A 26570-nucleotide genomic window follows, 5' to 3' on the forward strand; every position below is an offset into this window, starting at 1 on the left:
ATACATTGACAGCCCAACTCTGTTGATACCTATATTTTGGCATCACACAATGTCATGCTTGTCTAAATGTTTGTTAATGACCAAATGCATTGGTACTTTTAGTCTTAGATACATAACTGATTTATTGGGTTCATGGCAGCCCTCTCAGAACGGTACTATCATTGGCTGCATGCAAGACAAAAATAGTTAGCATGTCTAATATTGAAGCAAGGAATAACATTTTTTTTTTACTAATTTCATTAAAAAAAGTTCCTAAATTCTTTTTTCAACCACTGTTGAGGTAAAATTTCTAGGTTCTTAATGTGAAACAAACTAAAAATGATTTTTCTATGATTTTTATTGTAAAATTATTATGGAAATTACATATTATGTATATCACAAATTATAAACTATAATAAAATATGCTAAAATTACAAAAGAGTCTATCTTAATCAAATAATTAAATACTAAAAAAATCAGGCTGTATTTGAATAAAAAATATATTAAATATCAATAATTTTATAAAAAACATTTTTTCTTACTTTATAAATAGTTAATAAACAGTTATGCAATAATTGTCATAACTTTCTTACTATTCAATTATCAAAACATATTTCTCAGGTTTATTTATGGTCAATTGATAACAAACTTGATATTGTAACAGATTTTTACAGGGTTTTACACACAAATAAGCATGTTTTACATCAATAAAATATCCAAAGCATTGTATAACATAGATATAGGAAGATGTGGTGTGAGTGCCAATGAGACAACTCTCCATCCAAATAACAATTTAAAAATTAAACCATTATAGGTTAAAGTACGGCCTTCAACACGGAGCCTTGGCTCACACCGAACAACAAGCTATAAAGGGCCCCAAATGAACATTTTAAAAGATGAATACTTGTCCTTTATTGTAAAGGAAAAACAAAATTTGATTAAAAAGTGTATACTTTTTCATTAAATTCTCATTTCTAAATGAACAATCTAAATCAACAGGTTTCCTGATAATTTTGGGGATAAATTTTTGTCAAACTGATTCAATAGTTTTTTTCTGGTTAACAAGTACAGTACCCTATAGATAAATCATAAAAGATGTTAATAAAAAATTTCAAAGAAGTGATTCAGAATAACTTCATGTACGTATGATGTTATGTGGCAAACGATGACTAGAAAACAAACATTATGAATAATGTGTGTCAAAAGCATTAGAATTGAATAGTGCAATGTTTTCAAACCATAAAACAGAAACAAAATAATGCTGCTGATGATTAATTTGATTCAGTACATGTTTTATTTGACAATGATCCCTAAGATTTCTTATTGATATTCACTTCAATGTACTTTATTTGTATTGTGTGACCAGACTGGCTTTTTCTTTTCAATGAATGACTTGATTCCTTCCTGTCCATCACTGATAGATAGATTCTCCACCATCACTTGGGCAGTCAGTCTGAAAAATATACATAACAACTATGAAATATACTTTTTAGTAAAATTGATACTGAAAATCTCACGGTTTCAATTACAATCTGACACTTTTAAAGTATTTAGTATTTAAAAATCATGTCTCTATCAATTTGGTCATCACTATATAAATATATGCTAAAGAGAACTCCAGTAATACAAGCTTCTTTTTAACGTAAGAGTTATTCTAGGGGCAGAGCTACATATGCAGAAAAAGAGTACCAGTACTAGAACCAACCAAAATCTATTTTGGAAATGAAATGTATTTCAAACAGTAACAACAGGTTTTCAACTAAATTAATCACAGGATTTAAATTTCAAGCATTCTTATTTTTTGAGTGTACAAGATGTAACTAAACCTTGCAACTGGAATACTATTTATCAGATATCACTGGCATACATGGCGGTTGATCTAGACAATTATTTAAACAAAACAAAAATGTGTTTTTGTAACTGTGCAATGGGAGACAATCATGTTTATAATCTTAACAGCTGCAAAAAATGTAAACAATTCAACTAGCAGGCAAATTTTGCTTTATCCAGAGTTCTAACAAGCAACATTTTTTGTATTATCATTACCTATTATTAGAGCAAACTTTATTAATGGATAGGTGCAAATCTTAGAAACTGCATAATAACATAATGATGACTAACCAGAGATTAAAGTTTCACAAGAGAGAACTTTTTTTCCATATTTATTTATGCCAGCAAATCAATTTGTAATGTTTATAGATTTGCATCTCAATAACATAAACTGTACGACTAGCATTCCATTCATTTCCATATCAAAATCCAGAACTTTATAATTTCCTTTATAAATATACTATGTTATGTGTTATAAAAGGTATCTGCTACTTACACTTAATAACCAATGCATAATATAAAGAAAATATTTCTGACAAAGCACATTACGTTATTTTCCGAAACCAGATGCTCTGCAGGGCGCAGCTTTATATGACCGCAGAGGCTGAACCCTGAACAGTTGGACATAACATTCAAGCTTGATACAGCTCTGAATTTGGATTGCGATTAAATAGTTGACACAGCAAAGGTTTCTGACACAGAATGAACTTAAAAATTATTTTTTTATCTATTATGGTTCAATATCCAAAATCTAAATATATGGCCATGGATTGCATATCAAAGATATGTGTTACATATTTGTTTTTCATTGATTTTTGTATATAAGTAAATCTGTCAGTTTTCTGGTTTGAATTGTTTAACATTGTCATTTTGGAGCCTTTTATAGCTGACTATGCAGGATGGGCTTTGCTCATTGTTGAAGGCTGTACAGTGGCCTATAGTTGTTGATTTTTGGGTCATTTGGTCTCTCGTGGACAGTTGTCTCATTAACAATCATAACATATCTTCTTTTTTTTATAAGTTTTATTTTGGACCATAATGTAGACCAATTTGAAAAGGAGACCCAAAATTAAAAATCTAAATACACTGTTAGATTCGGCATATCAAAAGGACCTCAAGAATTCAAGAATAAACCCCATTGAAATTTGTCAAGAAATAAGCAATTTATACAAAGTATTAGAAAAGTATTGTTTTTGGTCCCTTTTTGGCCCCTAATTCCTAAACTGTATGGGTCCCTTTTTGGCCCCTAATTCCTAAACTGTATGGGCCATAACCCCCAAAATCAATCCCAACCTTCTTATTTTGGAATGGAACCTTGCGGTACAATTTCAGAAAGATCCAAACACTTTAACACAAGTTATTGTCTGGAAACTAGAAAAATACTTATTTTGACACCTTTTGGGCCCCTTGTTCCTAAACTGTTGGGACTAATACCCCAAAAATCAATCCCAACCTTCCTTTAGTGGTTATAAACCTTATGTTAAAATTTTATTTACGTCTATTCACTTATACTAAAGTTATCATCCAGAAACCATCCATCTTAGGACGACGACGTGATACCAATATACGACCAAATTTTTTTTAAATTTAGTTACTGTAGTATAAAAATAAATAAATGAATAATTTATAACCAGTTACTAAAGTTACACTTGTTTGTGCAAAGAACTATACATGACATTATTTTTATTATATAAAAAAAAAGAGAAGATAGAAGGTTTGCACATACAATAATGTATCTATAATACTAAAATTACGAGGTCCAATTTGTCAGCCGTCATCGGGTAAAAACGACAAATCAAAATATTCAACTCTATATATAACTAATATAGGACAATGGTGTAGATTAAAAACTACACCACTCCAGACCCTTTTGTTTTCAGCATAATTAATATTGCCAATAATTAACAAGTTCCGGGTCGAATCCGATACCGATACAAATAGTATCTTCAGCTATTACCTTATCTGTACGTTCCGCATTTGACAGGCGCACCACCAAACGGTGTATTTAGGATTTTGCTATATACACGGGTCATAATCAAAGGACTGACACTACTAAATTCAATCATTGTCAAATTGTTCCCTATTGTAGTTTTATTCAGCAATCAGCAAGACTTTCTAAGATAACTAATATAGGACAATGCTGTTGATTAAAAATACTCCATTCCTGGATAGCCAGGACCTTTTGTTTTCCAAATAATTAATATTTCCAATAACTGATAAGTTCCAGGTCGACGGGTTCAAACAGAAAGATTTGAAAGCAGAGAAAACTGTGTATCTTATAATCGACATGACTTATCAGATGGCAATACCAATTACTAAAATAAGGCTTAGGCATAGTTATATACTTTAATTCAGTCACGGACCCGCGATATCACGGGTGTGTACTTGTAACAGTGTTCTCCCCAGGCCGATATGACGCTGCGGTGCCGCAGCGCCTTCATAATATTTTTGTAGATCCCGCAGCGTCTTAATTGGCCGTTGTCCCTTAATACTTGATCCCGCAGCGTGTTAATTTTCACATTTTCATTATAAATATTGGTTAAAATTGACAAGTTGCTGATCACCGCTGAGAGGTCAGTCAGTGTTACGCAATAACTGATACCAATCCTTGCTGATACTGAAGTACAAGTTTTACCTGAGCCACGCTTATCTTAGCCTTATCGGACTATGTTATCATGTAATAGCGTAAATGATTATTAAAAAGATAGACATGTGTAGAATAAAATTAAAACAAATAAAAACTGCATTGCAGAAATTAAAAAAATAGATCGCAAATACATTGTATTTTCGCATCGTGTGTGTGATCACTTGACCATTTAAATAACAGATTTTTTCATTGGTCGAGAAGAAGAATCTATTTTAACACGACCAATGAACGCGCTGATTACACGTGATAAATTTGAATACACATGGATAAAGATATTTACGATGAAAATTATGAATGAGAGTATTTGTAGATGAAAAAAATTAAATAAACTTCGATTTAAGATAACTAGCAGCTATCTATTTATTTAAATAGAAAGTGAGAAAAAGTTGCTTGCAAGGTAAATTCGTCTGAAACTCGTGTTTTTAAAAATAAAATCATGATCATTGAACATCAATCGTAAATCCGTGCATCGGGGAAATATGTGACAATCAACACGACCGGGTACGGATTTGCTGCAGCTTCTGTATAATGTCACTAGTTAATAATTTCAATTCTTTTAACTTTAACGAATTTGTAAAGTTTCGTTTATATTTACCTGCCAAAGATAGGTTTTAAGAATAAAACACACGGAAGGAGTAATGTCAAACTACGGAAACTAGTCGGCTGTTCATTAAAACATTTTTGTTTTAAAAAGTTGTATACCAAGTATCTTAACCGTAAACAATTTTATTAATTCTGAATGAACATGTTCTCTGCTAATAACAAAGGGTTGACTTCTAAGCTAAAGGAAGATGATGGAAGTAGGTTTTTTTTTCTCAACCAAATGACTTCTAATAAACTGAGGGGGAATACACCTTCCTCTACACTGACAGTATAAGCAGATGTAATTTTGCTTCTCCTACCAACCGAGCTAAAGTTTTAGCAAGTGATAACAGCAAGCACCTGTCTCTGGTTTCAATAGCATGGCTGTCTGAGTTTTTCATAGCTTATATATGTTAAAGGGAGTATAAGCAAAAGTTATTGTACATTTGTTGTAAGAGGGGGTTTTCAACCCTATTAAAAGAGGATAAAGGCAAAATTGAGGAACAGACTGTACAACAAAATAACACTATCTTGAAACAATATAATCCTTAGAAGGAGCAGAGAGTATAGAGATGAATATTTATATTTTGACTTCTTTTATAATTGACTGAATATGAATAACTTTTGTGTTTAAAATCATTTTATTTCATATACATTCTTGTACTTTATACTCTGCATTATTAAACACATAACACAAAACATTATTACTCATATAGCATGTCATGATTTATAACTGATTGCTTCAGATCACACAAGTTCAATCTATAAAAAAAGAGTTACGCGCCCTTGAATTTTGCGCCTTCAAAAAATCCTGGGGAGAACACTGTGTAAATATAGATTCTTACATTTTTACCAGTGGATTATATTTTTTTGTTTGAATGAATTTCTTTTTAACATGGAAAATAAAATTGAGAATGGAAATGGGGAATGTGTCAAAGAGACAACAACCCGACCAAAATAAAAAAACACAACAGCAGAAGGTCACCAACAGGTCTTCAATGTAGCGAGAAATTCCCGCACCCGGAGGCGTCCTTCAGCTGGCCCCTAAACAAATATATACTAGTTCAGTGATAATGAACGCCATACTAATTTCCAAATTGTACACAAGAAACTAAAATTTAAATAATACAAGACTAACAAAGGCCAGAGGCTCCTGAAAAACTTAATATACTTAATAAAAGATTAATATCAGAACAAATGAAAATTATATAGAAGTTATTTATAACTGTGGGACAATAGATAACCCTTATATATATGGAATTTTGAAATCACATTGAATGCTCTTCATGATCTGCAAATGTACAGGAATACTAATTTGTCATTATTTGCATCAAAGAAAAGAAAAGAACTCTTGCTTACAACTGTATTATTTATTAGCTATCATTCACATACTTACTTGTATGCTTCTTTTCTTTCTAAATTCATTTGTGCATAAAATGTAGCTTTACCAAGGGCTATAACACTTCTACTGGACTCACAGATTCTTTCTGCTATCTTCATTGTCTTAAAAATAATCAAATCATAAGCTAACACTAAAGCATCCATCAGATCCGTCTTAAACAAATCTTTAACACAGTGACATATTTCACATTGCGACACACAGACAACTGTGTTTGTACACAAAAAAAACAAGTGAAACAATTGATATATAATCCTTATTATTTTAAACATCTTCCACCCAATATAACAAATTAAAGTTAGTTTTACTGTGCACAGTGATGAGAAAAAATCATTTGGAGATCCTTTTTAATGAGAGGATTTTGATTTTCATCAGATTTTACCAGTTAAAGTTGTATTTAAAACAAAAATAGTAAAGCATCTGTAATAGATGGCCTAAATTTCTATAAAACTGCAAAAAAGGTATGAAACATATCAACATGTTTAGATTGATGTGAATTGGGTAAGAGTTATTTCCCCTTGGTCATCATGTTAGAGGTCATCTTCAAACCTATCTTTTCTTTGTCATTAACATAGGTGTTAGGTGTTTTATTTAACTGTGTTATAATGGTACCTCTTCTTCCAATTTGTCTTCTGGTACAACTTTACTCACTAGACCATGCAACAATGCATCTGAAATATAAATAATCAGAAAATAAAAAAAAAAATAGATCAAACTAATATAGTTGGGTTGACAGTTTCTTAAACATTGGAGAATGTTCAGACAGTTCTATACAGATCATTTAAATGTTTAAAATATGAAATGTTTTCTCTAACAATTCCTTAATAGCAAGTGCACAACTTGTCTTTCTGTGTTTGTAGTTGCTGATTATTTTAGTTATTATTACAATTTTTCTCTCTCTCTGCTTTCATTTTCAAGATAGGCATAACTATGGGAAAGTTTGGTTTAATTTAAGCCAGTGGTTTTAGGGATCATGATTGTTGTAAAACAGATAACAACAGACATATATAGAGTAAGTAAATAGTTTATTAAAGTGTCACATATTGATTGACATAAGTATAAGCAACATTATATAAATATATACACATAAAACAATTAATATCCAGCCATGAAAAAAACTTATGAGACACTAAAAAGCTTTAAATGCTATAAAAATTTCAAATATATTCTGTAAAAAACATACAAGTCACAAAAAAATCACCATTAAAATAAAAATAAATTTTTTTTAAAAAAAAATCACTATACTCAATAAAAATATTATATATAAAAATTGTCGAAATCTGACTTTCCTGGTAAAATTACAATAGTAAAACTCTGAAGATAGTAAAAATTTCATAAAGAGCTGTTAAACAATTTTCTTCGCCAGAAAAATTAATATAAACATTTGCATTGGAAATAGTGTATAACAGTTAATAATTTCATTATTTCAATAAATTTATCATCTATATCAAGGCTGTGAAAATTTTGAATAAATTTTGAACATTCATGAAAAAGGTTATATATATATATAGAGAGATAAGCTCAAAATGGCCTTTTTTTAATTTGCAATTGTAATTTTATAATCAAAGAATACATATTTTACCTTGAGCTGATATTGGGTGGCCAGTAAATAACATTTCCATAGCAACCTTTCTTGGTACAGCCCTTCCAACTGCTACTGCAGGTGTAGAACAAAATAAACCAACATTTACTCTACAAATATATAATAATAGTGGTAAGAATATTCAGACCAATGTCTATTTACATTAATATACAATAATCATGATAGTATAAATAAAAGGTTCAAAGCAAAACAAACCGACATTTACTCTACAAGAATAATACTGAATTTGTATGTCCATATTAAGCAATAAAAGATAAATGTTGTATATTATGTGATATAGATACAATTGATAAGCGTTGATTCTTGAAAAAGAAACCATGAGCCCGCAGGGCGAATGGTTTGTTTTTCATGAATCAACGCTTATCCATTGTATCTATAACTTAAACTATTGTGATAATGTCTTTTCAAAATTAAAGCCTTTTCTTAATTAGAAGGTATTGTTAGTGAGTTTAAATAACCATGTTATCGTGACAAACGATATATCATATATTACATTTAAATCATTATGGTTAAAACAATACAAATACATGTTGTACACAAAATGTCTGCCCTTAAAGATTTTCATTTATCAGGCATCTGAACATTATATGTTTTGACAAAATAATTTATTTGATCTTATTTCTAATAAAAGTGGGGAATGTGTCAAAGCCGGGGACAACAACTTGACAAAAAACATGTATATGGCATATATATAAAGCATGTGTCCGTAATTTCTAACAAGAAGTCTCATTACCTGCATCACGATTTTCTAGCATTGGAATTTGTGAATAAACAAATGTAATCATACTATATTGATTTTATAAAACAAAAATAGACACCTATAATGTTAACATTTTCGTTTCACACATGTAGAATTGCTAACAATTATCCAACAATAAACAACCAAACTCGCTTTTATTAAACAAAATATCCAAAATCACTAAATAAACAAGGAACAAACCAGGAAAAGTCGAGAACAGGGACAAAAACAAAAAATACCAGGATTCGAACCTACGCCGACAAGTTCTAACTCATTGAGCATTTCTATGAAACCTCGCGGCTACCAACTCTTACTATATGATTGCCTATTATTGTATATATAAAGGTACAATCTACGTGTGTCCGTTGTACCGATGTATATCAAATATTCAATTTATATATATGAATTAGACAATTGAATCGTAACCAATTGGTAGCCGAGAGGTTTCGTCGATGTGTTGATGTAAGTGACAATGAAGAGAATTCATGGACGGGTTCGACTCCGAGTGCAGGCATATATAAATTACAAAAATTAAAGGTAAGTTTTTAAAATAATTCCATTACTGAACAGAAATCAGTAAAATTGGCCAATTCAACCTTAATGTAATTAGGCACACAAATGAAACAAAAGAATGACAAAAGGTGAGTCCATTTCAGCGACGAATTAAGGAAGCGTTGATTCTAGAAAAAGAATCCACGGTAAATGAATGGGCTGACGTCACCACAATGGTTTAATAACCCTTTCACTGATAGCTGTGCAGACAGAAGCTACTCTTGATAAGATGGCTTCCCTGGCTACTATTACTCAAGTGGGAGATCTTCATAATAAATATCAATACAAACTTGTCTATAGTTACTTGTGTCATTATTTTATTCACTAACACCATGTTCACAGTTTTGTTTCATGTTTTGAAAATTTTTTCTTCATTAAAAAAATTAAAAAATTTTGGCCTTATTTAGGTGAAATTCTCAAAATTCTACTTTTTAACTCAAAATAGTGACTATTACTTTTCTATCCCAAAACGGCAAAATTATAAAAAATTGAATGAGGTTGTACAAATTCCTTACATTGAACAATGTCCATTCTGAGTGTTTTGTACATAAATCAGAATTTTGAGTAAAAATAAGTGTCTTATTAAATATGGCTTCAATTCTTCTATATTTAAAAAAAAATGTTCCCTCGTTTCAAATTCACATAGTTTCTGTAACTTTGATCTGATTTTGACACAGTTTTCAACAAACTGTTCACACTTTCATCCTGGTATTCAACAAAGAAAGATAACTCATGTTTGCAATGTTTTGAGAGGGAAAAGATAAAGAGGTATTCCGATACTGTTGAAATGGGACTCGTCTTTAGCTGTCTGAAGTGTGAATCTGGTAAACCGATACTAGTCAGCAAAATTTAAAAAAAATGCTTAAAAGTATTTTCATATAAAATAACTGCTATATTTCTGCCAGTCTTTAGCTTTATAGACATCTAAACTGTTAAATATGTCATCTCAACCTTCTCAAATTCATTACATATAACATGTATAATGAAGCTTCCTTTTTATAAAATACCAAGTCAAACCCTCATAATAAGACATATAACTTAGTACTTACCCCGGTGTGGCATACTGTGACTTTTCTGAAGCTACTGCTATATCACAGGTAGCAACCAGTTGACATCCTGCTGCTGTTGCTAGACCTTTAATACATGTTAAATCACAGTAAAGTTACTCATAATACACAACAAACTTCTTCATATTATCCAAAATTTACAGGCCTTCTCAAATTCTCTAATTGGTAATTTAGTAAAAACTTCTATTGTTGCTTAGGTGAGGATAGCACCTTTTAAAGTACTCTTTTTTTTAATGCAAAATTGTGACTGGTTAAATAGTAAAGAGCACTTATTTAATATTCAAGACTAGTTCAATTTCATACAAATTTTAACACAATTTAGTTATTTTAACTCATTTAAAATTCTGAGTCATCTTTCATCCACATTTTTTGCACTTACTCATAAATGAGATACATTGTATTAAGAAATATTTTAGATTGAATTACCTCCCTTAGTTCATAATTGAGGGTAAAACAGATTCAGAAAAAAAGATCTTTGAACAATCAAGAACAAATGAGGCAAACACCAAGTGGTATACTTGTAGTTGTGTAATAACAATTGTTACTTCAGTGTCATATGGACCAGTGAATGAATGTTGTCTCATTTAACTTATATCCTACTGCTATAGGTTGACTACTTCTGAGGATTTTCAATGGTCAGTTACTAGTATCCCATACTTTTTCTACTTTGTATGATTCTCACCTGAAACTTCAGCTATAACAGGAACAGGTAAATCCTATAAAGTATGATTAAGTTATTGTTTAGTTTATATGAACTTTTCAGAACTTAATCAGGGACAAGCAATTTTCTATAAATTTTTTAGATCCAAATTTGTTTTCTTGATGAAAAAATAATTTTTGACAGTGATAGAGAAGAAACAACAAAATACGACCAGGAGAGACTTCAAAATATTTTAAAAGGATATCAACATATTATAATGATACTGTACAGTTTCTCAATAAATTTCTTTAAAGATATTTTCCTTAGATAACCATACCAGAAAAACAATATATATATCTAGAATAACTAGTACATTTTGTAAATTAAGTTGAACAGATTATATGTGACACAAAATATCTATTACCACTCTTGGAACTAGATTGCTATATTTTCTTAATGAAGTTTTGGCACTTATAATAAAGAAATCCATGTGATTTTCTCTGCTTTTGTTCTTATCTTCTTAATGGAATTATAAGATTCAAACGTCAAACTTCTAAAGCCTAAAATTTAAATGTTTAATTTCAATGTTTTTGACAACCTTTATTATAATTTTCACAAATCTGAACAATTGTATTCAGGTAGACATCTATCATGTCTATTATAAAATAATTTACCTGAATTGTATTCATCATCTCTGAGCATGATTGGAATACCTCTATATGATGCTGTCGTCCATCTTCACTTCTCTAGAAATTTTAAAGATATAAATAGATGAACATGTATAATATTAGATAAATAGCCCAGAAATGAAACCAAAGACATTAAATGTGAATGCAAAGCAATATAATTTTTGACAGCCTTGTTTGAGTTTTACAGAAAAGTAGACAAGCATATATATATATTCACAACACTGACAGTCTCACAATTTAAGACATGTTGCAGATAAAGGTTGCTGGTAGCCAGAATATATATATCACTTCAGGAAAAAACCTTGAAAACCAATATCACATTTGTATCAAAATATCAAAATACATGTAGATAGTATTTTTGTATGAAAAATTAGTAAAAATATTTAAAAATTAAACAAAAACAAACGAAGAAATATTTTCATATATTGAAATACCATGTTTTATGAACCATATGTGTATACTGCAATTATTCATATCAGAATACATACCAGCTCTTTTAAATCATGACCAGCACAGAAGACTTTCCCTGGAGCTGTAATTATAATTGCTCTTAAGTTATCAATGTCTCTTGTCAAGTCATCTTGTAATCTCTTCAACATAGACAAGGATAAAGCATTTCTACAAAATAAAACAAATAATAGATTTAACATTTAGTCATGTCAGGTCCTTCTACAGCTTTCTATAAGTTAGGTGTTTTGCTAGCTGAACAGTGACTTACATCTTATATCCTCTTCTTTTGGTCTCTGGTTAAAGGATGTCTCATTTATAATAATAACGCATCTTCTTACTTTTATAACTATGTGAGCAAGTCACTAACTTTTCCGGAATTTATTCATGTGTAACCGGTAATTTTCTATTTTTATTGTAACCGGAACCACCGTTTTGATGACGTATTAATATGCACTTATGATAACGCTGGAATGAATGAAAGAAACATTGTAAAATAAGCCTTTTTATACCATCTGCAGGTAAATTATTATTGAATTAATTATTTCCTGGCCTTTATATTATTATAAATTGCTTTTATTGTTTGTGTTAAGTCTTCAACACATATATAAACATGATAAACACATCAAAACAAACAATATTCATACGGCAAACCATTGCCGACGTATTTTCATATTTTTGTATTATTATCTGTTTATACATCAGCACTATGGATTAATAATACTGACAAACATATCATATAATATCTTCTGTAATTATGTGACACATAATTTATGTCACGTAGAATACTATAATTTAGGTTAATTGTTTTTGTTGCATAAACATTGAATTTTTCATTGTTAAATAATTGTTTTGGTATATTAATCACATGCATCTATAATGATGGAATAATAACCATCCGTGTTCACTTCTGCAAAGTTTAATTAACATTTATTTTGTACACCAACGAGAGCTGTTTGCTATAAAAACTATGGAAAGCCTGTTTAACATTAATGTGTCATATTATGGAACGCAGGTTTAACAATATTTTGTAATTCTATTTAAATGAGTGTTTTGATTAAGTAAACTTCATTTTGAATATGAAAGAGTGTTAATGAAATGATTTAAGTAATATTTACTGCATATAAACCATACTTTGTCATATTAAATATATACAAGAGTTATTGGTATTAATACTGAGTAATATTGGCTAAGGCAAGCAAATTATTGTAATTATGTATTTTGCTGATATCATTTACATTATAGTGTACATTATAACTGAAGTTGTGTTCTACATGTAGACAATTGTATTATAAAAACCTTCTTTTTGTGTATTTGCAGGACTGCCTGCCACCTTTGTTAATTAGTATGAAATAAAGATCATTCATCAATATGTCACTTTCTATCAGCCTCACTATACACCTGGCTACATTTGGCGTCGTCGACAGGATTTATGTGACAACTTTTTACTAAAGGTGGTAGACGGAGAACAACATTCAAGATGGCCGACGGAGATGTCAATGCTTTGAAAAAGGAACTAGATGATGTTAAGCTGAGATTAGCCAAGGTAATAGCATGTAAAGAAACAGTAGAACCGAAGGTTGTTTTTACACCAAGAGAAAGGAAAATAGAGAAATTCTCAGGTAGGAAAGAGGACTCGCAAACATTAGAGGAGTTTATTGAAGATGTTGAATTGACAATAAAGAGTAGGCCAACCCCAGAAGAAGAAAAAGTAAACTATATAATCAGTCTCTTAGAAGGTCCAGCTAAAGAAGAGATAAGGTACCGACCACTCTCTGAAAAGAAAACAACAAAAAGTGTGTTAAGTATACTCAGGGAAGTATTTGGTGAAAGGGGAACAATATCAGAACTATTGTCAGATTTCTACATTTGCAAACAAACAGAAAACCAAACACTGCAAGAATTTTCACATATCCTTATGTGTAAGCTAGACAAAATATGCAAGCGAGACCACAAATGCATAACAGATCGAGACATTGTCTTGCGCAACCAGTTTGCTGAGAATGTAAGACCAACATGGCTCAAAAGAGAATTAAAGAAACGAATAAGAGGTACAAACACAATTTCATTTAATGATATTCGGGAGGAAGCAACCTTGCTCATGGAGGACGGTGATGTACAAGAAACTAGCCAACAACAAGACAACAGGACAGACGACTTTGAAGTCCCTATTTTCGCTACTCAAGCCAAACCATCTGGAACTTCCGACATAGCAAAAGTACTTGAAGACCTCAAATTAGAACTCCAAAGCATAAAATCAGAAGTTAAAACATTGAAAGAAGAAAAACAAGGAACCTATAGAAAACCAAGAGATTGTTACTATTGTGGTAAGACTGGGCACATAAAAAGAAATTGTCGCAGCTTCATCAGAGATCAAGGTAATGCTACACATAACCAAAAGAATGAAACAAATGTTTTAAACGAAAACAGTCTACGGCAGGGAGCCGGTCCGTAGGCGCTGGTACAAATGGCTCGTCCCTTGTTAAGAAATCCGTTGGAAGTAGTCCTATTGTTGACATGAAAATTGGAGATGTTGTTGTATCATGTATTTTAGATACTGGATCAATGGTTAGTACTATTTCCGAATCGTTTTTCAATAAGATGTTAAAGTCAAATTTTGAATTGCATCAAGATAAGAGTTGGCTTCGGCTTAGGGCAGCCAATGGATTAGACATTCCGTACGTTGGATATATAGAAACAGATGTATACTTACCTTTATTTGGTGAAACTATTAAGGACAGAGGAATTTTGATTTTAAAGGATTCTCCTGGAGTAAACAGGAAAGACTCGTCTGGCCTTATTGGTATGAACATTATATCTCAATGTATGGATCTTTTCAAAACTATAAACAACTCAGTTAAACCAGAACATTCTGAAATTAAGGGATTTGCAAGAGTAGCCGGAAGTTCTGAAATTTGTGTACCAGCTAATTCTGTTAGTATTGTAACAGTTGTAGGACCAACACAGAAAAGGTCAAAGAACAAAATTATAAACATTGAACCGTTATCTAGAAATACAGAAGTAATGGTAATTGACTCTGTGTCAACTACAGAAAAAAATCGATATCCGGTGAGGATAGCAAATTTGAAATCATCTGATTTATGGCTAAAACCAAATACTAGAATTGGTGTTATAAGAGAAGTAACTTGTTTGGTAAACCAAGAGGAATCAGAAGTAGAATTTTTCAAAACCAATGACAATGAAGAGACAATAGTTTTAAAAGCTGAAATTAATGAAATCAATTCTAAACAAGACATTTCTCTTGACTTTTTAAAAGAATTAAACTGTACCGAAACTGAAAAACGGAAAATAGTGGATTTGATCGAGAAGCATCAAGATGTTTTCATATCCGAAGAATTAGATCTAGGATACACCACTACTATGCAACATCAAATTAAATTGTCTGATGACAAACCAGTAGCTCAGCCTTATAGACGTATACCACCAAGTCAGTACGAAGAAGTTAAAGCGCATATCAAAGATCTTTTGGCGAAAAATATCATTAAAGAAAGTATAAGTCCGTATGCGGCCCCAATTGTTGTGGCAAGGAAAAAAGACCAGTCTATACGCCTATGCGTTGATTACCGGAAGTTGAACTTGAAGACAGTCCGTGACGCATTTCCGCTTCCACGGATAGATGAGACTTTGGATGCACTTCATGGAGCAAAATATTTTAGTACTTTGGACCTTGCTAGTGGTTTTCACCAGATTGCAATGCACCCCGATGACCAACAGAAAACTGCTTTCAGTACACCATTTGGGTTATATGAATATACTAGAATGCCATTCGGATTGTGCAACAGTCCAGCCACATTTCAACGTTTGATGCAGCACATTTTTAATGATTCCGTCTTCCAAATTTTGCTTATATACCTAGATGATTTGATTATTTACTCTTCAACAATAGAAGAACATTTGACAAGATTGGATAAAGTGCTAACGAAGCTAAAAGAACATAACTTGAAACTAAAAGGAAAGAAATGTCATTTTTTCAAAGAACAAGTAAAATATCTAGGTTACATTATATCTTCAGATGGCATCGCAACCGATCCAGAAAAAGTGGATGTTGTAAAGAAATGGCCGCAACCAGAGACTGTAAAGGACTTGCGCTCTTTTCTTGGATTTGCGAGTTATTATCGTAGATTTGTTCCGAAGTTTGCACAAGTAGCTAGACCTTTATATCATCTTATCAGTGTTTGTAACAAGGAAAAGACAAAACAAAAGTCAAACAAACAAATGCAACTTTCATGGACAAAGGAATGCTCCGACGCATTTACACATCTAAAAGAGAAACTGACAACTTCACCTATATTAGGATTTGCAGATTATAAATCTGAATTTATTCTAGAAACTGATGCTAGTTTCAGAGGACTTGGAGCAGTCTTAATGCAAAAACAAGGAAAAGATATCCGTGTAATAGCCTATGCTAGCCGCACACTTAGGCCTAGTGAACGAAATGATGCCAATTATAGTTCTGCTAAACTTGAACTATTAGCCGTCAAATGGGCAGTAACTGAAAAATTGAAAGACTACTTACTTGGTTCTAAGTTTGAAATTATAACAGACAACAATCCTCTGTCACATTTACAAACTAGTGGGAAACTAGCAGCAGTAGAACAACGATGGGCAGCTCAGTTAGCTCAGTTCAACTTTACAATTTCATACCGTTCTGGAAAATTAAATGGCGCTGCTGATGCTTTATCACGATTACCCAATTACACAACAGACGTACCGACCGATTTACGTGTTATAGCATACCAGAGAACCGTAGAATCAATTCAATATAAATTTGGGAGAAAACATGAACAGCCTGACAAAGATGGAATATTACAAGCGTTATGTAATGAAGTAAGTGCATTACCTAGATACAGTAACAGTGACATGAAACTAATGCAAAACAGTGACAATACGATTAAACAGTTTTTGATATACTTTAATGAACAAAGAAAACCGTCATCAAGTGAGCGAATGAAAGAGTCTCCTAAAGTAATATCTATGTTACGACAAATGGACAGAATGTTTCTCAAGAAAGGGATTCTTTATAGAAAAGTGATTGATCCACAACAAGGTGAAACACATCAATTCGTTGTACCAGAGGCTTTACAAAAGCAAGTGTTAGAAATGTTACATGAACAAGCAGGTCATCAAGGAATAGAAAGGACAACAAGCTTGATTCGTTCAAGGTGTTACTGGACAGGAATGTTCAAGGATATCGACAACTACTGCAAGGCATGCGAACGTTGTAATGTTGCTAAGATGCCATGTCCGCGCATATCAGTTCCAATGAGTCATTTGTTAGCAAGCAAACCAAATGAAATCCTAGCTATAGATTTTACGATTCTAGAACCAGCAAGTGATGGTAGAGAAAATGTTTTAGTTATAACAGATGTATTTTCGAAATTTACAGCAGCGATTCCGACACGAAATCAAACTGCAGCAACTACCGCCAAAGTACTAGTTTCTTCATGGTTCATGCGTTATGGAATACCTGAACGTATCCATTCGGATCAGGGGAGAAATTTCGAATCTGAACTTATTAGTGAGCTTTGCAATATTTACAACATCAAAAAGAGCCGAACTACTCCTTATCACCCACAAGGTAATGGTCAATGTGAAAGGTTTAATCGGACTTTACATGATCTACTTCGAACACTAACACCAAAACAGAAACAACAATGGCCAAACTTTCTTCCAGAATTAATCTTAACATACAACTCAACAGTTCATTCGTCTACAGGGTTTTCTCCGTTTTATCTTATGATGGGTAGACAGCCTAGATTACCTGTTGACTCTCTTTTTGACTTTGAAGAAGATGGAAATATTAGTGACAATAGACATGAGTATATTTCTGAACATCTTAGTAAAATGAAGATTGCGTATGAAAAAGCAGGGGAGCACTTAAGGAAAGAAGCTGTTTTACGAGAGAAAGCTCATAACACAAAAGCGTCCGAACATAAACTTGGAGTTGGTACTCGAGTACTTATTCGAAATAGAGTACAAGGCCGAAATAAAATTCAGGACAAGTGGAATTCTTTACAATATCAAGTGATAAAGTGCTTAGACGCTGACCGTCATGTTTATCTCATTGAACCAATTGATAAATCTGGACAACCTCGCGTCGAAAATAGAACAAATTTACAAGTGTGCAAATTCAAACCGCAAACTGACAGTGACAGTAGTTCAGATGAAGACCCTATTGCAGTTGGATACAACGGATACCGACAGCTCAGACGATCAAACAGAACTAACTTTGGTGAACACTCAAATGTTCATAACGAACCAAGATCAACTGTTTAAAATTGTATGTTCATGCCTTTGACAATTTTTGACAATCAAATATTTTTTTGATATTGTACCAATGTGAAATGTTTAATGACTTTAAAAGTGATGTATGTTACATTTTCTAGTCAAGGTTGTTTACTAATGCTATTTGATTATTTGTTTAATTCAATTTTAAAAGTTGCCTGTTTTATTTTTTTATTTTCTTGACACTTTAAACTTTAACTTTTTGCTGATTTTTTTCATTTGGTGTTAAACTATTATTGCATTGAAAGTTTTGAAGTGAAGTTTCTAGTCAAAGATAACTTGTAATTGAATTTCTAGTTAAAAATAATTACACCTTGCTAGTGAGAAGATTTTTTGAGTGTGTTTTATTATAATTATGAGTTGTATGATATTTTGAAATTGAGTCCTGTACTGTAAATTTGTACTTTTTGTGTTATGTTTGCAGTAACGAGGACGTTACTTTTATAAGCAGGGGAGTATGTGAGCAAGTCACTAACTTTTCCGGAATTTATTCATGTGTAACCGGTAATTTTCTATTTTTATTGTAACCGGAACCACCGTTTTGATGACGTATTAATATGCACTTATGATAACGCTGGAATGAATGAAAGAAACATTGTAAAATAAGCCTTTTTATACCATCTGCAGGTAAATTATTATTGAATTAATTATTTCCTGGCCTTTATATTATTATAAATTGCTTTTATTGTTTGTGTTAAGTCTTCAACACATATATAAACATGATAAACACATCAAAACAAACAATATTCATACGGCAAACCATTGCCGACGTATTTTCATATTTTTGTATTATTATCTGTTTATACATCAGCACTATGGATTAATAATACTGACAAACATATCATATAATATCTTCTGTAATTATGTGACACATAATTTATGTCACGTAGAATACTATAATTTAGGTTAATTGTTTTTGTTGCATAAACATTGAATTTTTCATTGTTAAATAATTGTTTTGGTATATTAATCACATGCATCTATAATGATGGAATAATAACCATCCGTGTTCACTTCTGCAAAGTTTAATTAACATTTATTTTGTACACCAACGAGAGCTGTTTGCTATAAAAACTATGGAAAGCCTGTTTAACATTAATGTGTCATATTATGGAACGCAGGTTTAACAATATTTTGTAATTCTATTTAAATGAGTGTTTTGATTAAGTAAACTTCATTTTGAATATGAAAGAGTGTTAATGAAATGATTTAAGTAATATTTACTGCATATAAACCATACTTTGTCATATTAAATATATACAAGAGTTATTGGTATTAATACTGAGTAATATTGGCTAAGGCAAGCAAATTATTGTAATTATGTATTTTGCTGATATCATTTACATTATAGTGTACATTATAACTGAAGTTGTGTTCTACATGTAGACAATTGTATTATAAAAACCTTCTTTTTGTGTATTTGCAGGACTGCCTGCCACCTTTGTTAATTAGTATGAAATAAAGATCATTCATCAATATGTCACTTTCTATCAGCCTCACTATACACCTGGCTACAACTACATGTACCGGTATATGGACAAATTCTATCAATTAAAATACAGATAAAATAGGTTTAAAAGTTTTCAGGCCAGATTCACGTCTGAAGACAATGCCATTGCAAAAATCAAAAATGACAAAAAGATAAACAGTAATTTAAACAAAGAGTGATCATGTGTATTGACATAATTTCTAAAATGTAATATACAGTATACATTATGTACATAGGTACTATAGTAGAAAAGTTATCTACTAACTTGTAACAAATCACCTATCTATACAAGTATATGTTTACCTTTTCTTTGGATCATTCAAACATATTTTTCTGATGCCATTACTCTCAGTACAGATTGTCAGTGGCTGGTTTGAACATTGTAGACAACCAGATGATAAAGAGAAACTCCTCCTTAAAATCTGTAAAAAAAAAAAAGCTAAATCTATCATCTAAATGTCATTAGAGAATCATATTTTAAATTTCATAAATCAATTGAATTAAAAAATGAAAGTTAAAGTATGAATTCGTGTGATAATGTGATCCTGGTCATGTTTTTCTCACCATTAGAGTAAAAAAAAAAAATCTTTATGACACATTACTATACCTTGTACATGAACATGTAACTAAGGTATGAGGCCCCTCATGGGGAGGTCCTAGTAATCACATAATCACCATTTTTTTGCCAATATAATCACATAATCATTAAATATTTGCTTATCTTTAGTAATCAAATAATCATAAACTAAAAATACAGTCCTAGGTAATCAACTAATCCATGTAATCATGAAATATTTGGCTTAATAATCAAATAATCATTAAAAAAACGGCCAAGTAATCACATAATCAAAAACCCCATGAGGGCCCTCAGGTATTTTTTTATACAGGGGGGGGTGGGGGGAGGGGGGGGTAAATACCACTGGTAAATTTCGGGGGTCACTGGTATTTACCTCCCAACCTTGATCTGTTGACAAAAAAATATACTAATTTTTAAGGTTCATCATAACAAATGGATAAAAATGGCCTTATATTCACCTCAAAAACTACTTTATTATATCTAGTGGATGCTAGGCATTAAAACGTTTCCAACTGCACAAGTAAGTCTGTACTCAGAGTAATTTTTGGCCTGTAAATACAGCCATATTTCATTATTTGTCCGTTTGTTATGATGAACCTTAAAGCTTCCACGGTCTGTACTAATTTTAAAAGCTTCAATCAGAAAAGGAGTAGGGGCAATAAGGCCCTTATTTGGCCCAAAATTTACTGCATTTTTAAAAGTTATCACACATAATCTTTAATTACTGAAAACTTGACTAAGGTATAAGGTACAAAGAAAAACAAAACAAATTTGACATGGAACAACTTACCATGGCAACAAATCATGACCTTATTTGTATATTTTGGGAAATTTCGTGATTTTCCTTGGTTTTTCATCAAATTTTAAGTATATTTCAGATTGAAAAAGTATGTGCGCACCCAAGAAACAACTTAATATTTGGTGAGATTATGCCAATAGTTATAATGAAGCTTCTGTTAAATTATTGTGTTGGTTCTCGGCTGCGCAGGATGTTTCCACAACAGAAATAAAGACAGAAAACTGCATAAATTCTGTATTTTTCATAGTTTTTGTGAAAACAGTACATATCATGACGTAATTGTGACGTCATCAGATACAAATCTTTATGTTTTTCATTTATATTTCTTGACCCTATGCATTTCTAAACATTATGTGCCAATTTGAAATGGTTATCAAACATTTTATTTTCTTGGGCTAAAACTAGGCCTTAATGCCCCTACTCCTTTCTGAGAAATTACAATTTACGGTTGTGTTATAATTCAATTTATGGGATTAAATTACTCAAATTACTATAACTATGCAGAAAAACTATGTTTACACTAAAAGTTGCAAAGTTCACCAATCTTCCCATCTTCCAGGGTAATATCAGTAAGGGAAGAGAAACCAATGACATATACTAGGAAGATCTTATTTCTTATTAGTAAACTCTCCACTGTCTGGAGCACCATATGATTAAGCGGAACAATGTTACACGTCATTAAAGTATTTTTTTTAAATCTTCTGCATGTGCGGACCAAACTATGGTCTAAACACAGTTATAAACACATTAGCCAACTCCTGTCAAACATACGGTACAGCGGCATTCTTTATTTTTAAAAAAGTAATTCTTTTCAAATCACAGCATATATATACATCAAGGACGTATAACTAATATACGTCCTTGTTAATATAAACTGTTCGAACAACTGTTTCTGTTACCATTCACTCGAAAATATATTCTCTGTTCCGGCTTGACCCACTCATTTCTCAGTGACAATCTCATTTTTCCAGACAGGAAACAGGGACTTTCTATACACTAGAAAGTCCCTTCAGAAAAATAATTTTACAAAGCGAAACTTTTAAGAGTTAGAAAACTTGACCCATCTTCGCTAGCCAAGGGTTACGATCCACTCCCGCCCAGAGAGCGGGAGTGGATCGTAACCCTTGGCTAGCGAAGATGAACTTGACCTGGCCAACTTCGTCTTTTTACTGACTAAAGTCCTGACATATGAAAGTGTTAAATTCTTTTTTTTATTATTGAAAGAATTTACTTTAAGTTTGGAACCATCAACACTGCCATGATTTCTGAAATAGATTTTTTTTTAAAAATAAATATGTTTCAGAATAAGAAAACTTGACCTGACTAATTTTAACTTTTGCTGACTTAAATGTCCTGACCGTTATGAAACTGCTAAATACTTTTTTTATTTTTTTAAAGGATTAGATTTTACTTCAAATTTGAAATCAAGCGGTAATAACATTTTTTAAATTATTATAAACAATAAAATAGATTTTTTTGTATTTAAAAGTGATTATGTCCCAACTGGAACAGTTTAAGTTACATCTACACTTATTTGTAATTCTAAGATTCGTGAGCTTTAAAAGAGGGACGAAAGATACCAAAGGGACAATCAAACTCATAAATCGAAAACAAACTGACAACACAATGGCTAAAAATGAAAAAGACAAACATACAAACAATAGTACACATGACACAACGTAAAAAACTTGAAAATAAACAACACGAACCCAAACCAAAAACTTGGGGAGATCTCAGGTGCCCCGAAGGGTAAACAGACCCTGCTCCACATGTGGCACCCGTCGTGTTGCTTATGTAATAACAAATCCGGTAAATAGTCTAATTCGGTAGGTTATATTCATGAAAGGGAAGGGGATTGTAGTTACGACGTAAGTAACATATCAGATATCATTTGTGAAACGGTTATTCCATAACGGTCAACCAACTCGTGATGGCGTCCGTAAAATTTACGGAGGGATGATTTCAACTTCACAATTTAGAACTCTTGGTTTAATAGCTTCCTTGTGAGCAGCAAACCTCTAGTCATGATAGGAAATGCAAGCACGGGAATATCGTATCAATTGGGAGATATATACCCCGTATGCAGGTGCTGCTGGAATGTTGCTACTTAGAAATGGAAAGTTCACAATTGGAAAACTGAAATCATCTCTTTTGTCGTAAAGTTTTGTTTTCAACCGACCCTCATTTGATTTCTAGATGTTAGTCAAGATATGATACCGACTTAACTGTATCTGTGGTATCTTATTTTATCTCTAGTTTGATGTGATAGATGCGTTCCACATAGTCAACAAATTTTGTATTATTGAATGAAAGAACATCATCTATATAGCGGAAAGGAGAATTAAAGGATATCGCTAACTTCTTATCTTTCTTCATAAGAAGTTCCTGTATGAAGTCAGCCTCATAATGATAAAGAAACAAGTCGGCAAGTATAGGGGCACAATTTGTTCCCATTGGAATGCTGACAGTCTATATCCTCCGAACGTAACTTGGAAGACCCAGGAATATGTTGTCAATCAAGAAATCAAGCAAAATAGGATTTATCCCTCCATAAGACAAGATACTTGTATCAACGTTGGCCATTCTTTTACATGAAACAAAGCAATACCAACTCTTTCAATTTGTCTTTTAGTTTGGAATGTCGAATACTTGTGTAGAGAGTAGAAAAGTCGAATGTTTTAATACTATTACAAGATGAAATAGAGTTAGATTGTATGTATACTCTAAAAGATCTTTGGAAGTTTTAAGTATCTACATCTGATTCACGCCACCTCTAGAATAGGCAGTTTCAGAATAACTTTGAAGCCCGTCTTTGATTGCTGATAAATTAGATCTTAATAATATTGAAAGAGGTTTCGTGGAGCACTTGGAAGACCCAGGAATATACCGTTGTTTGTAAGGACACTTATAATTATGTAGTTTAGGTATCCAATACTGTGATGGAAGATCCAGTTCTTCACGTAAGGAACATATCCGATATCATTTGTGAAAACGGTTATTCCATATAACGGTCAACCAATTCGTGATGGCGTCCAAGTGAATACCTAATTCGTTTATCAAGCAGTAAATGTAATGAGTTTTACACACACAAACTTTGTTGTTTGAGGCTTTATCTGCGGGGACAACAACATATATGTCATGGAGGTAGGATAAGTGTTTTGCAAAATTTGGGTCTTTAAAGATTGTCGTAGCATAGGCATTGATAGACCCATTCAGTTTCTTAATTCTGATTTGCATCAACGACTTCGCTGCCTTAATCCATTCGGAAAGAGTGTCTTCTTCTTCATTTTCGCGCTTAGCCCATTGCCTGGCATAATACTCGACTGAATCAATCAAAATTTTAAAGTTGTATTTCCGATTGATGGATTTAGGCTCACGATATTTCGGACCTTTTGATAACATATTTCGTAGTGAAGTGTTATTAACAATGTTGAGATCAACGGTTATGACGTGGCCAGCCGGATTATATATGAATTGGGAACTAGCACAAGTGCAATCAGGAGATTTAGACTTGGAGTCGGCAATATTGAGATCTTGAAAACCTGTTTGTATAATTGAAAATTTTAGTTGCAATAGGTTTGGTATAGGTATACATAAGAAATTTATTGGTACAGACTGATCTTTGAAATAAGGAGGTATTTTCGATTGAACTAATTTATAATGAAGGATATTGCCTAAGTTGACGCCATCGAGACCTTTGTTGACAAAGGAAAGATTAAGAAAAGATCTTTGGTCTTTTTCATCTTTCCAATGCGGACTGGCTTGAAAAGTCTGTGATTTGCAATATCAGAAATTATAGCTGTAATTAAAGACATCATGGTAATGATGTACAAAATGTATAATGACGATGACCATTACTGCGTCTACGTCAAGGAGTAGAGTTGAAAATATTCATCACATTCACCGATCTACACGAAGGACTAGATAGAATACCTATACCATCAACTTTGTCATTGCAACCATATGGTGTCGAAGTTCCCTATTGTCTAATCCAGTAGTCCTCTTTTTGTCAACACAGAGAGGCGTTGCAAGATTAGGATTGTTAGAGCTATGGTATATTTTTTTCGATAATGCGAACTGTCATTGAAACGATAGAATGATCGGGCTTTAAATTTTATCAACCTGTTACATAAAGGTAAAAGTACTTAAGTCAACGATAAATTAGACTACACTAGCGCACCTAACCCATGGACTAGCTGGTCCAGTCTCACACAACAGGTATACCTAAATAAATCGAAGATATCGGGTGTAGTACGACTTTCTGACACATATATAATTAAAAAATGTACTTTTCTGTTTTTAAAAAATCCTGTTAAAATAAACCAAAAGAGAGAACCTATTTATTTAATAAAAGATAAAATGCGAACTAAGATTTATAACGCAGGTTTATGATAGTAGTATGTTATGTTTTTGTGAATATCTTTACCAATTTATAACGTAGTTTAAACTCAAATTAAAGTGTACAGCTAATATTTACAAAAAAAAAATCGAAATATCTATTTGAGTAAAATTGATTTAAAATACTACGAAATCAACGATTTATCATTCTTGTTTAGATTTATTCTTCTCTGCTTATTCATAATTTATTGTTTTACTGCACACAATATTTGATTTATTGCTACTCTTCCTTTCTGCGTTTTGTAATAACTTTTCCAATTAAGATATTACCTGTTAAATTACATACTAGCTCCTGGTGTTAAGTTGATTACAAAGTTGGTTTACACTAATCTTGGTCAACACTTATTTCTGTTTATAATATTTTTGTCGTACCGTCGATAAATCATTTCGATAGTATTATGAAATAACAGAAAAAGAACAAGAACATTACTAGTGTATATAATTAGAATTCTTCTAGAAGGGTCTCGAAAAAGTTGCACATCAATATAAACGTCATTAATTTGAGATTAAAGAAAAACACGTTATTATAGAACTCTTTAAACTGGTATATATTCAAACAGCTCAAACTTTTAGCATACACAGTGTTGTTAATATAAGGTGCCTAATGTATCATTAGATGTTTACAGCCCTTCCCGTGTCAGCAGCAAGCATGATAGCAGAAGTGGTATCCCAACTGAAGCTGACACCAGGGCCGGGATGATATATTAAAGGCTGCATCTCTCAATATATATATATGTTACAGGCATTTTCTAAATTTAGGCATTATACATAATGACTAAATTTTCTAGGCATTTTACAAAATGCCTGGAAAAATTGAAGGGCATTTT

General features: G+C 31.9%; 1 protein-coding gene across 1 annotated transcript; it reads right to left on the reverse strand.

Annotated features, from left to right (window-relative positions):
• Positions 1-482: 482 nt before the first annotated feature.
• Positions 483-21965, reverse strand: LOC134691242 (enoyl-CoA hydratase domain-containing protein 3, mitochondrial-like). Its single transcript, XM_063551625.1, has 10 exons — positions 21865-21965; positions 20273-20391; positions 12216-12345; positions 11713-11784; positions 11081-11114; positions 10381-10465; positions 8020-8129; positions 7050-7108; positions 6435-6541; positions 483-1432 (listed from the first exon to the last, which is right to left on the reverse strand). The coding sequence occupies exons 1-10, from the start codon at positions 21937-21939 to the stop codon at positions 1315-1317; spliced, it is 909 nt and encodes a 302-aa protein (XP_063407695.1). The 5' UTR covers positions 21940-21965; the 3' UTR covers positions 483-1314.
• Between the last annotated feature and the right edge of the window lie 4605 nt (positions 21966-26570).

Source organism: Mytilus trossulus, chromosome 11, assembly GCF_036588685.1.
Source record: "Mytilus trossulus isolate FHL-02 chromosome 11, PNRI_Mtr1.1.1.hap1, whole genome shotgun sequence".
Taxonomy (NCBI): domain Eukaryota; kingdom Metazoa; phylum Mollusca; class Bivalvia; order Mytilida; family Mytilidae; genus Mytilus; species Mytilus trossulus.

Coding starts and splice junctions, on each gene's coding strand:
- LOC134691242 (XM_063551625.1), bottom strand. CDS start 21,939: ATGTCATTGGTTTCTCTTCCCTTACTGATATTACCCTGGAAGATGGGA. Junction 11,115..11,712: donor AGATGATGAATACAATTCAG/GTAAATTATTTT, acceptor CATACTTTATAG/GATTTACCTGTTCCTGTTAT. Junction 1,433..6,434: donor GAAAGAAAAGAAGCATACAA/GTAAGTATGTGA, acceptor TATATTTTTCAG/ACTGACTGCCCAAGTGATGG.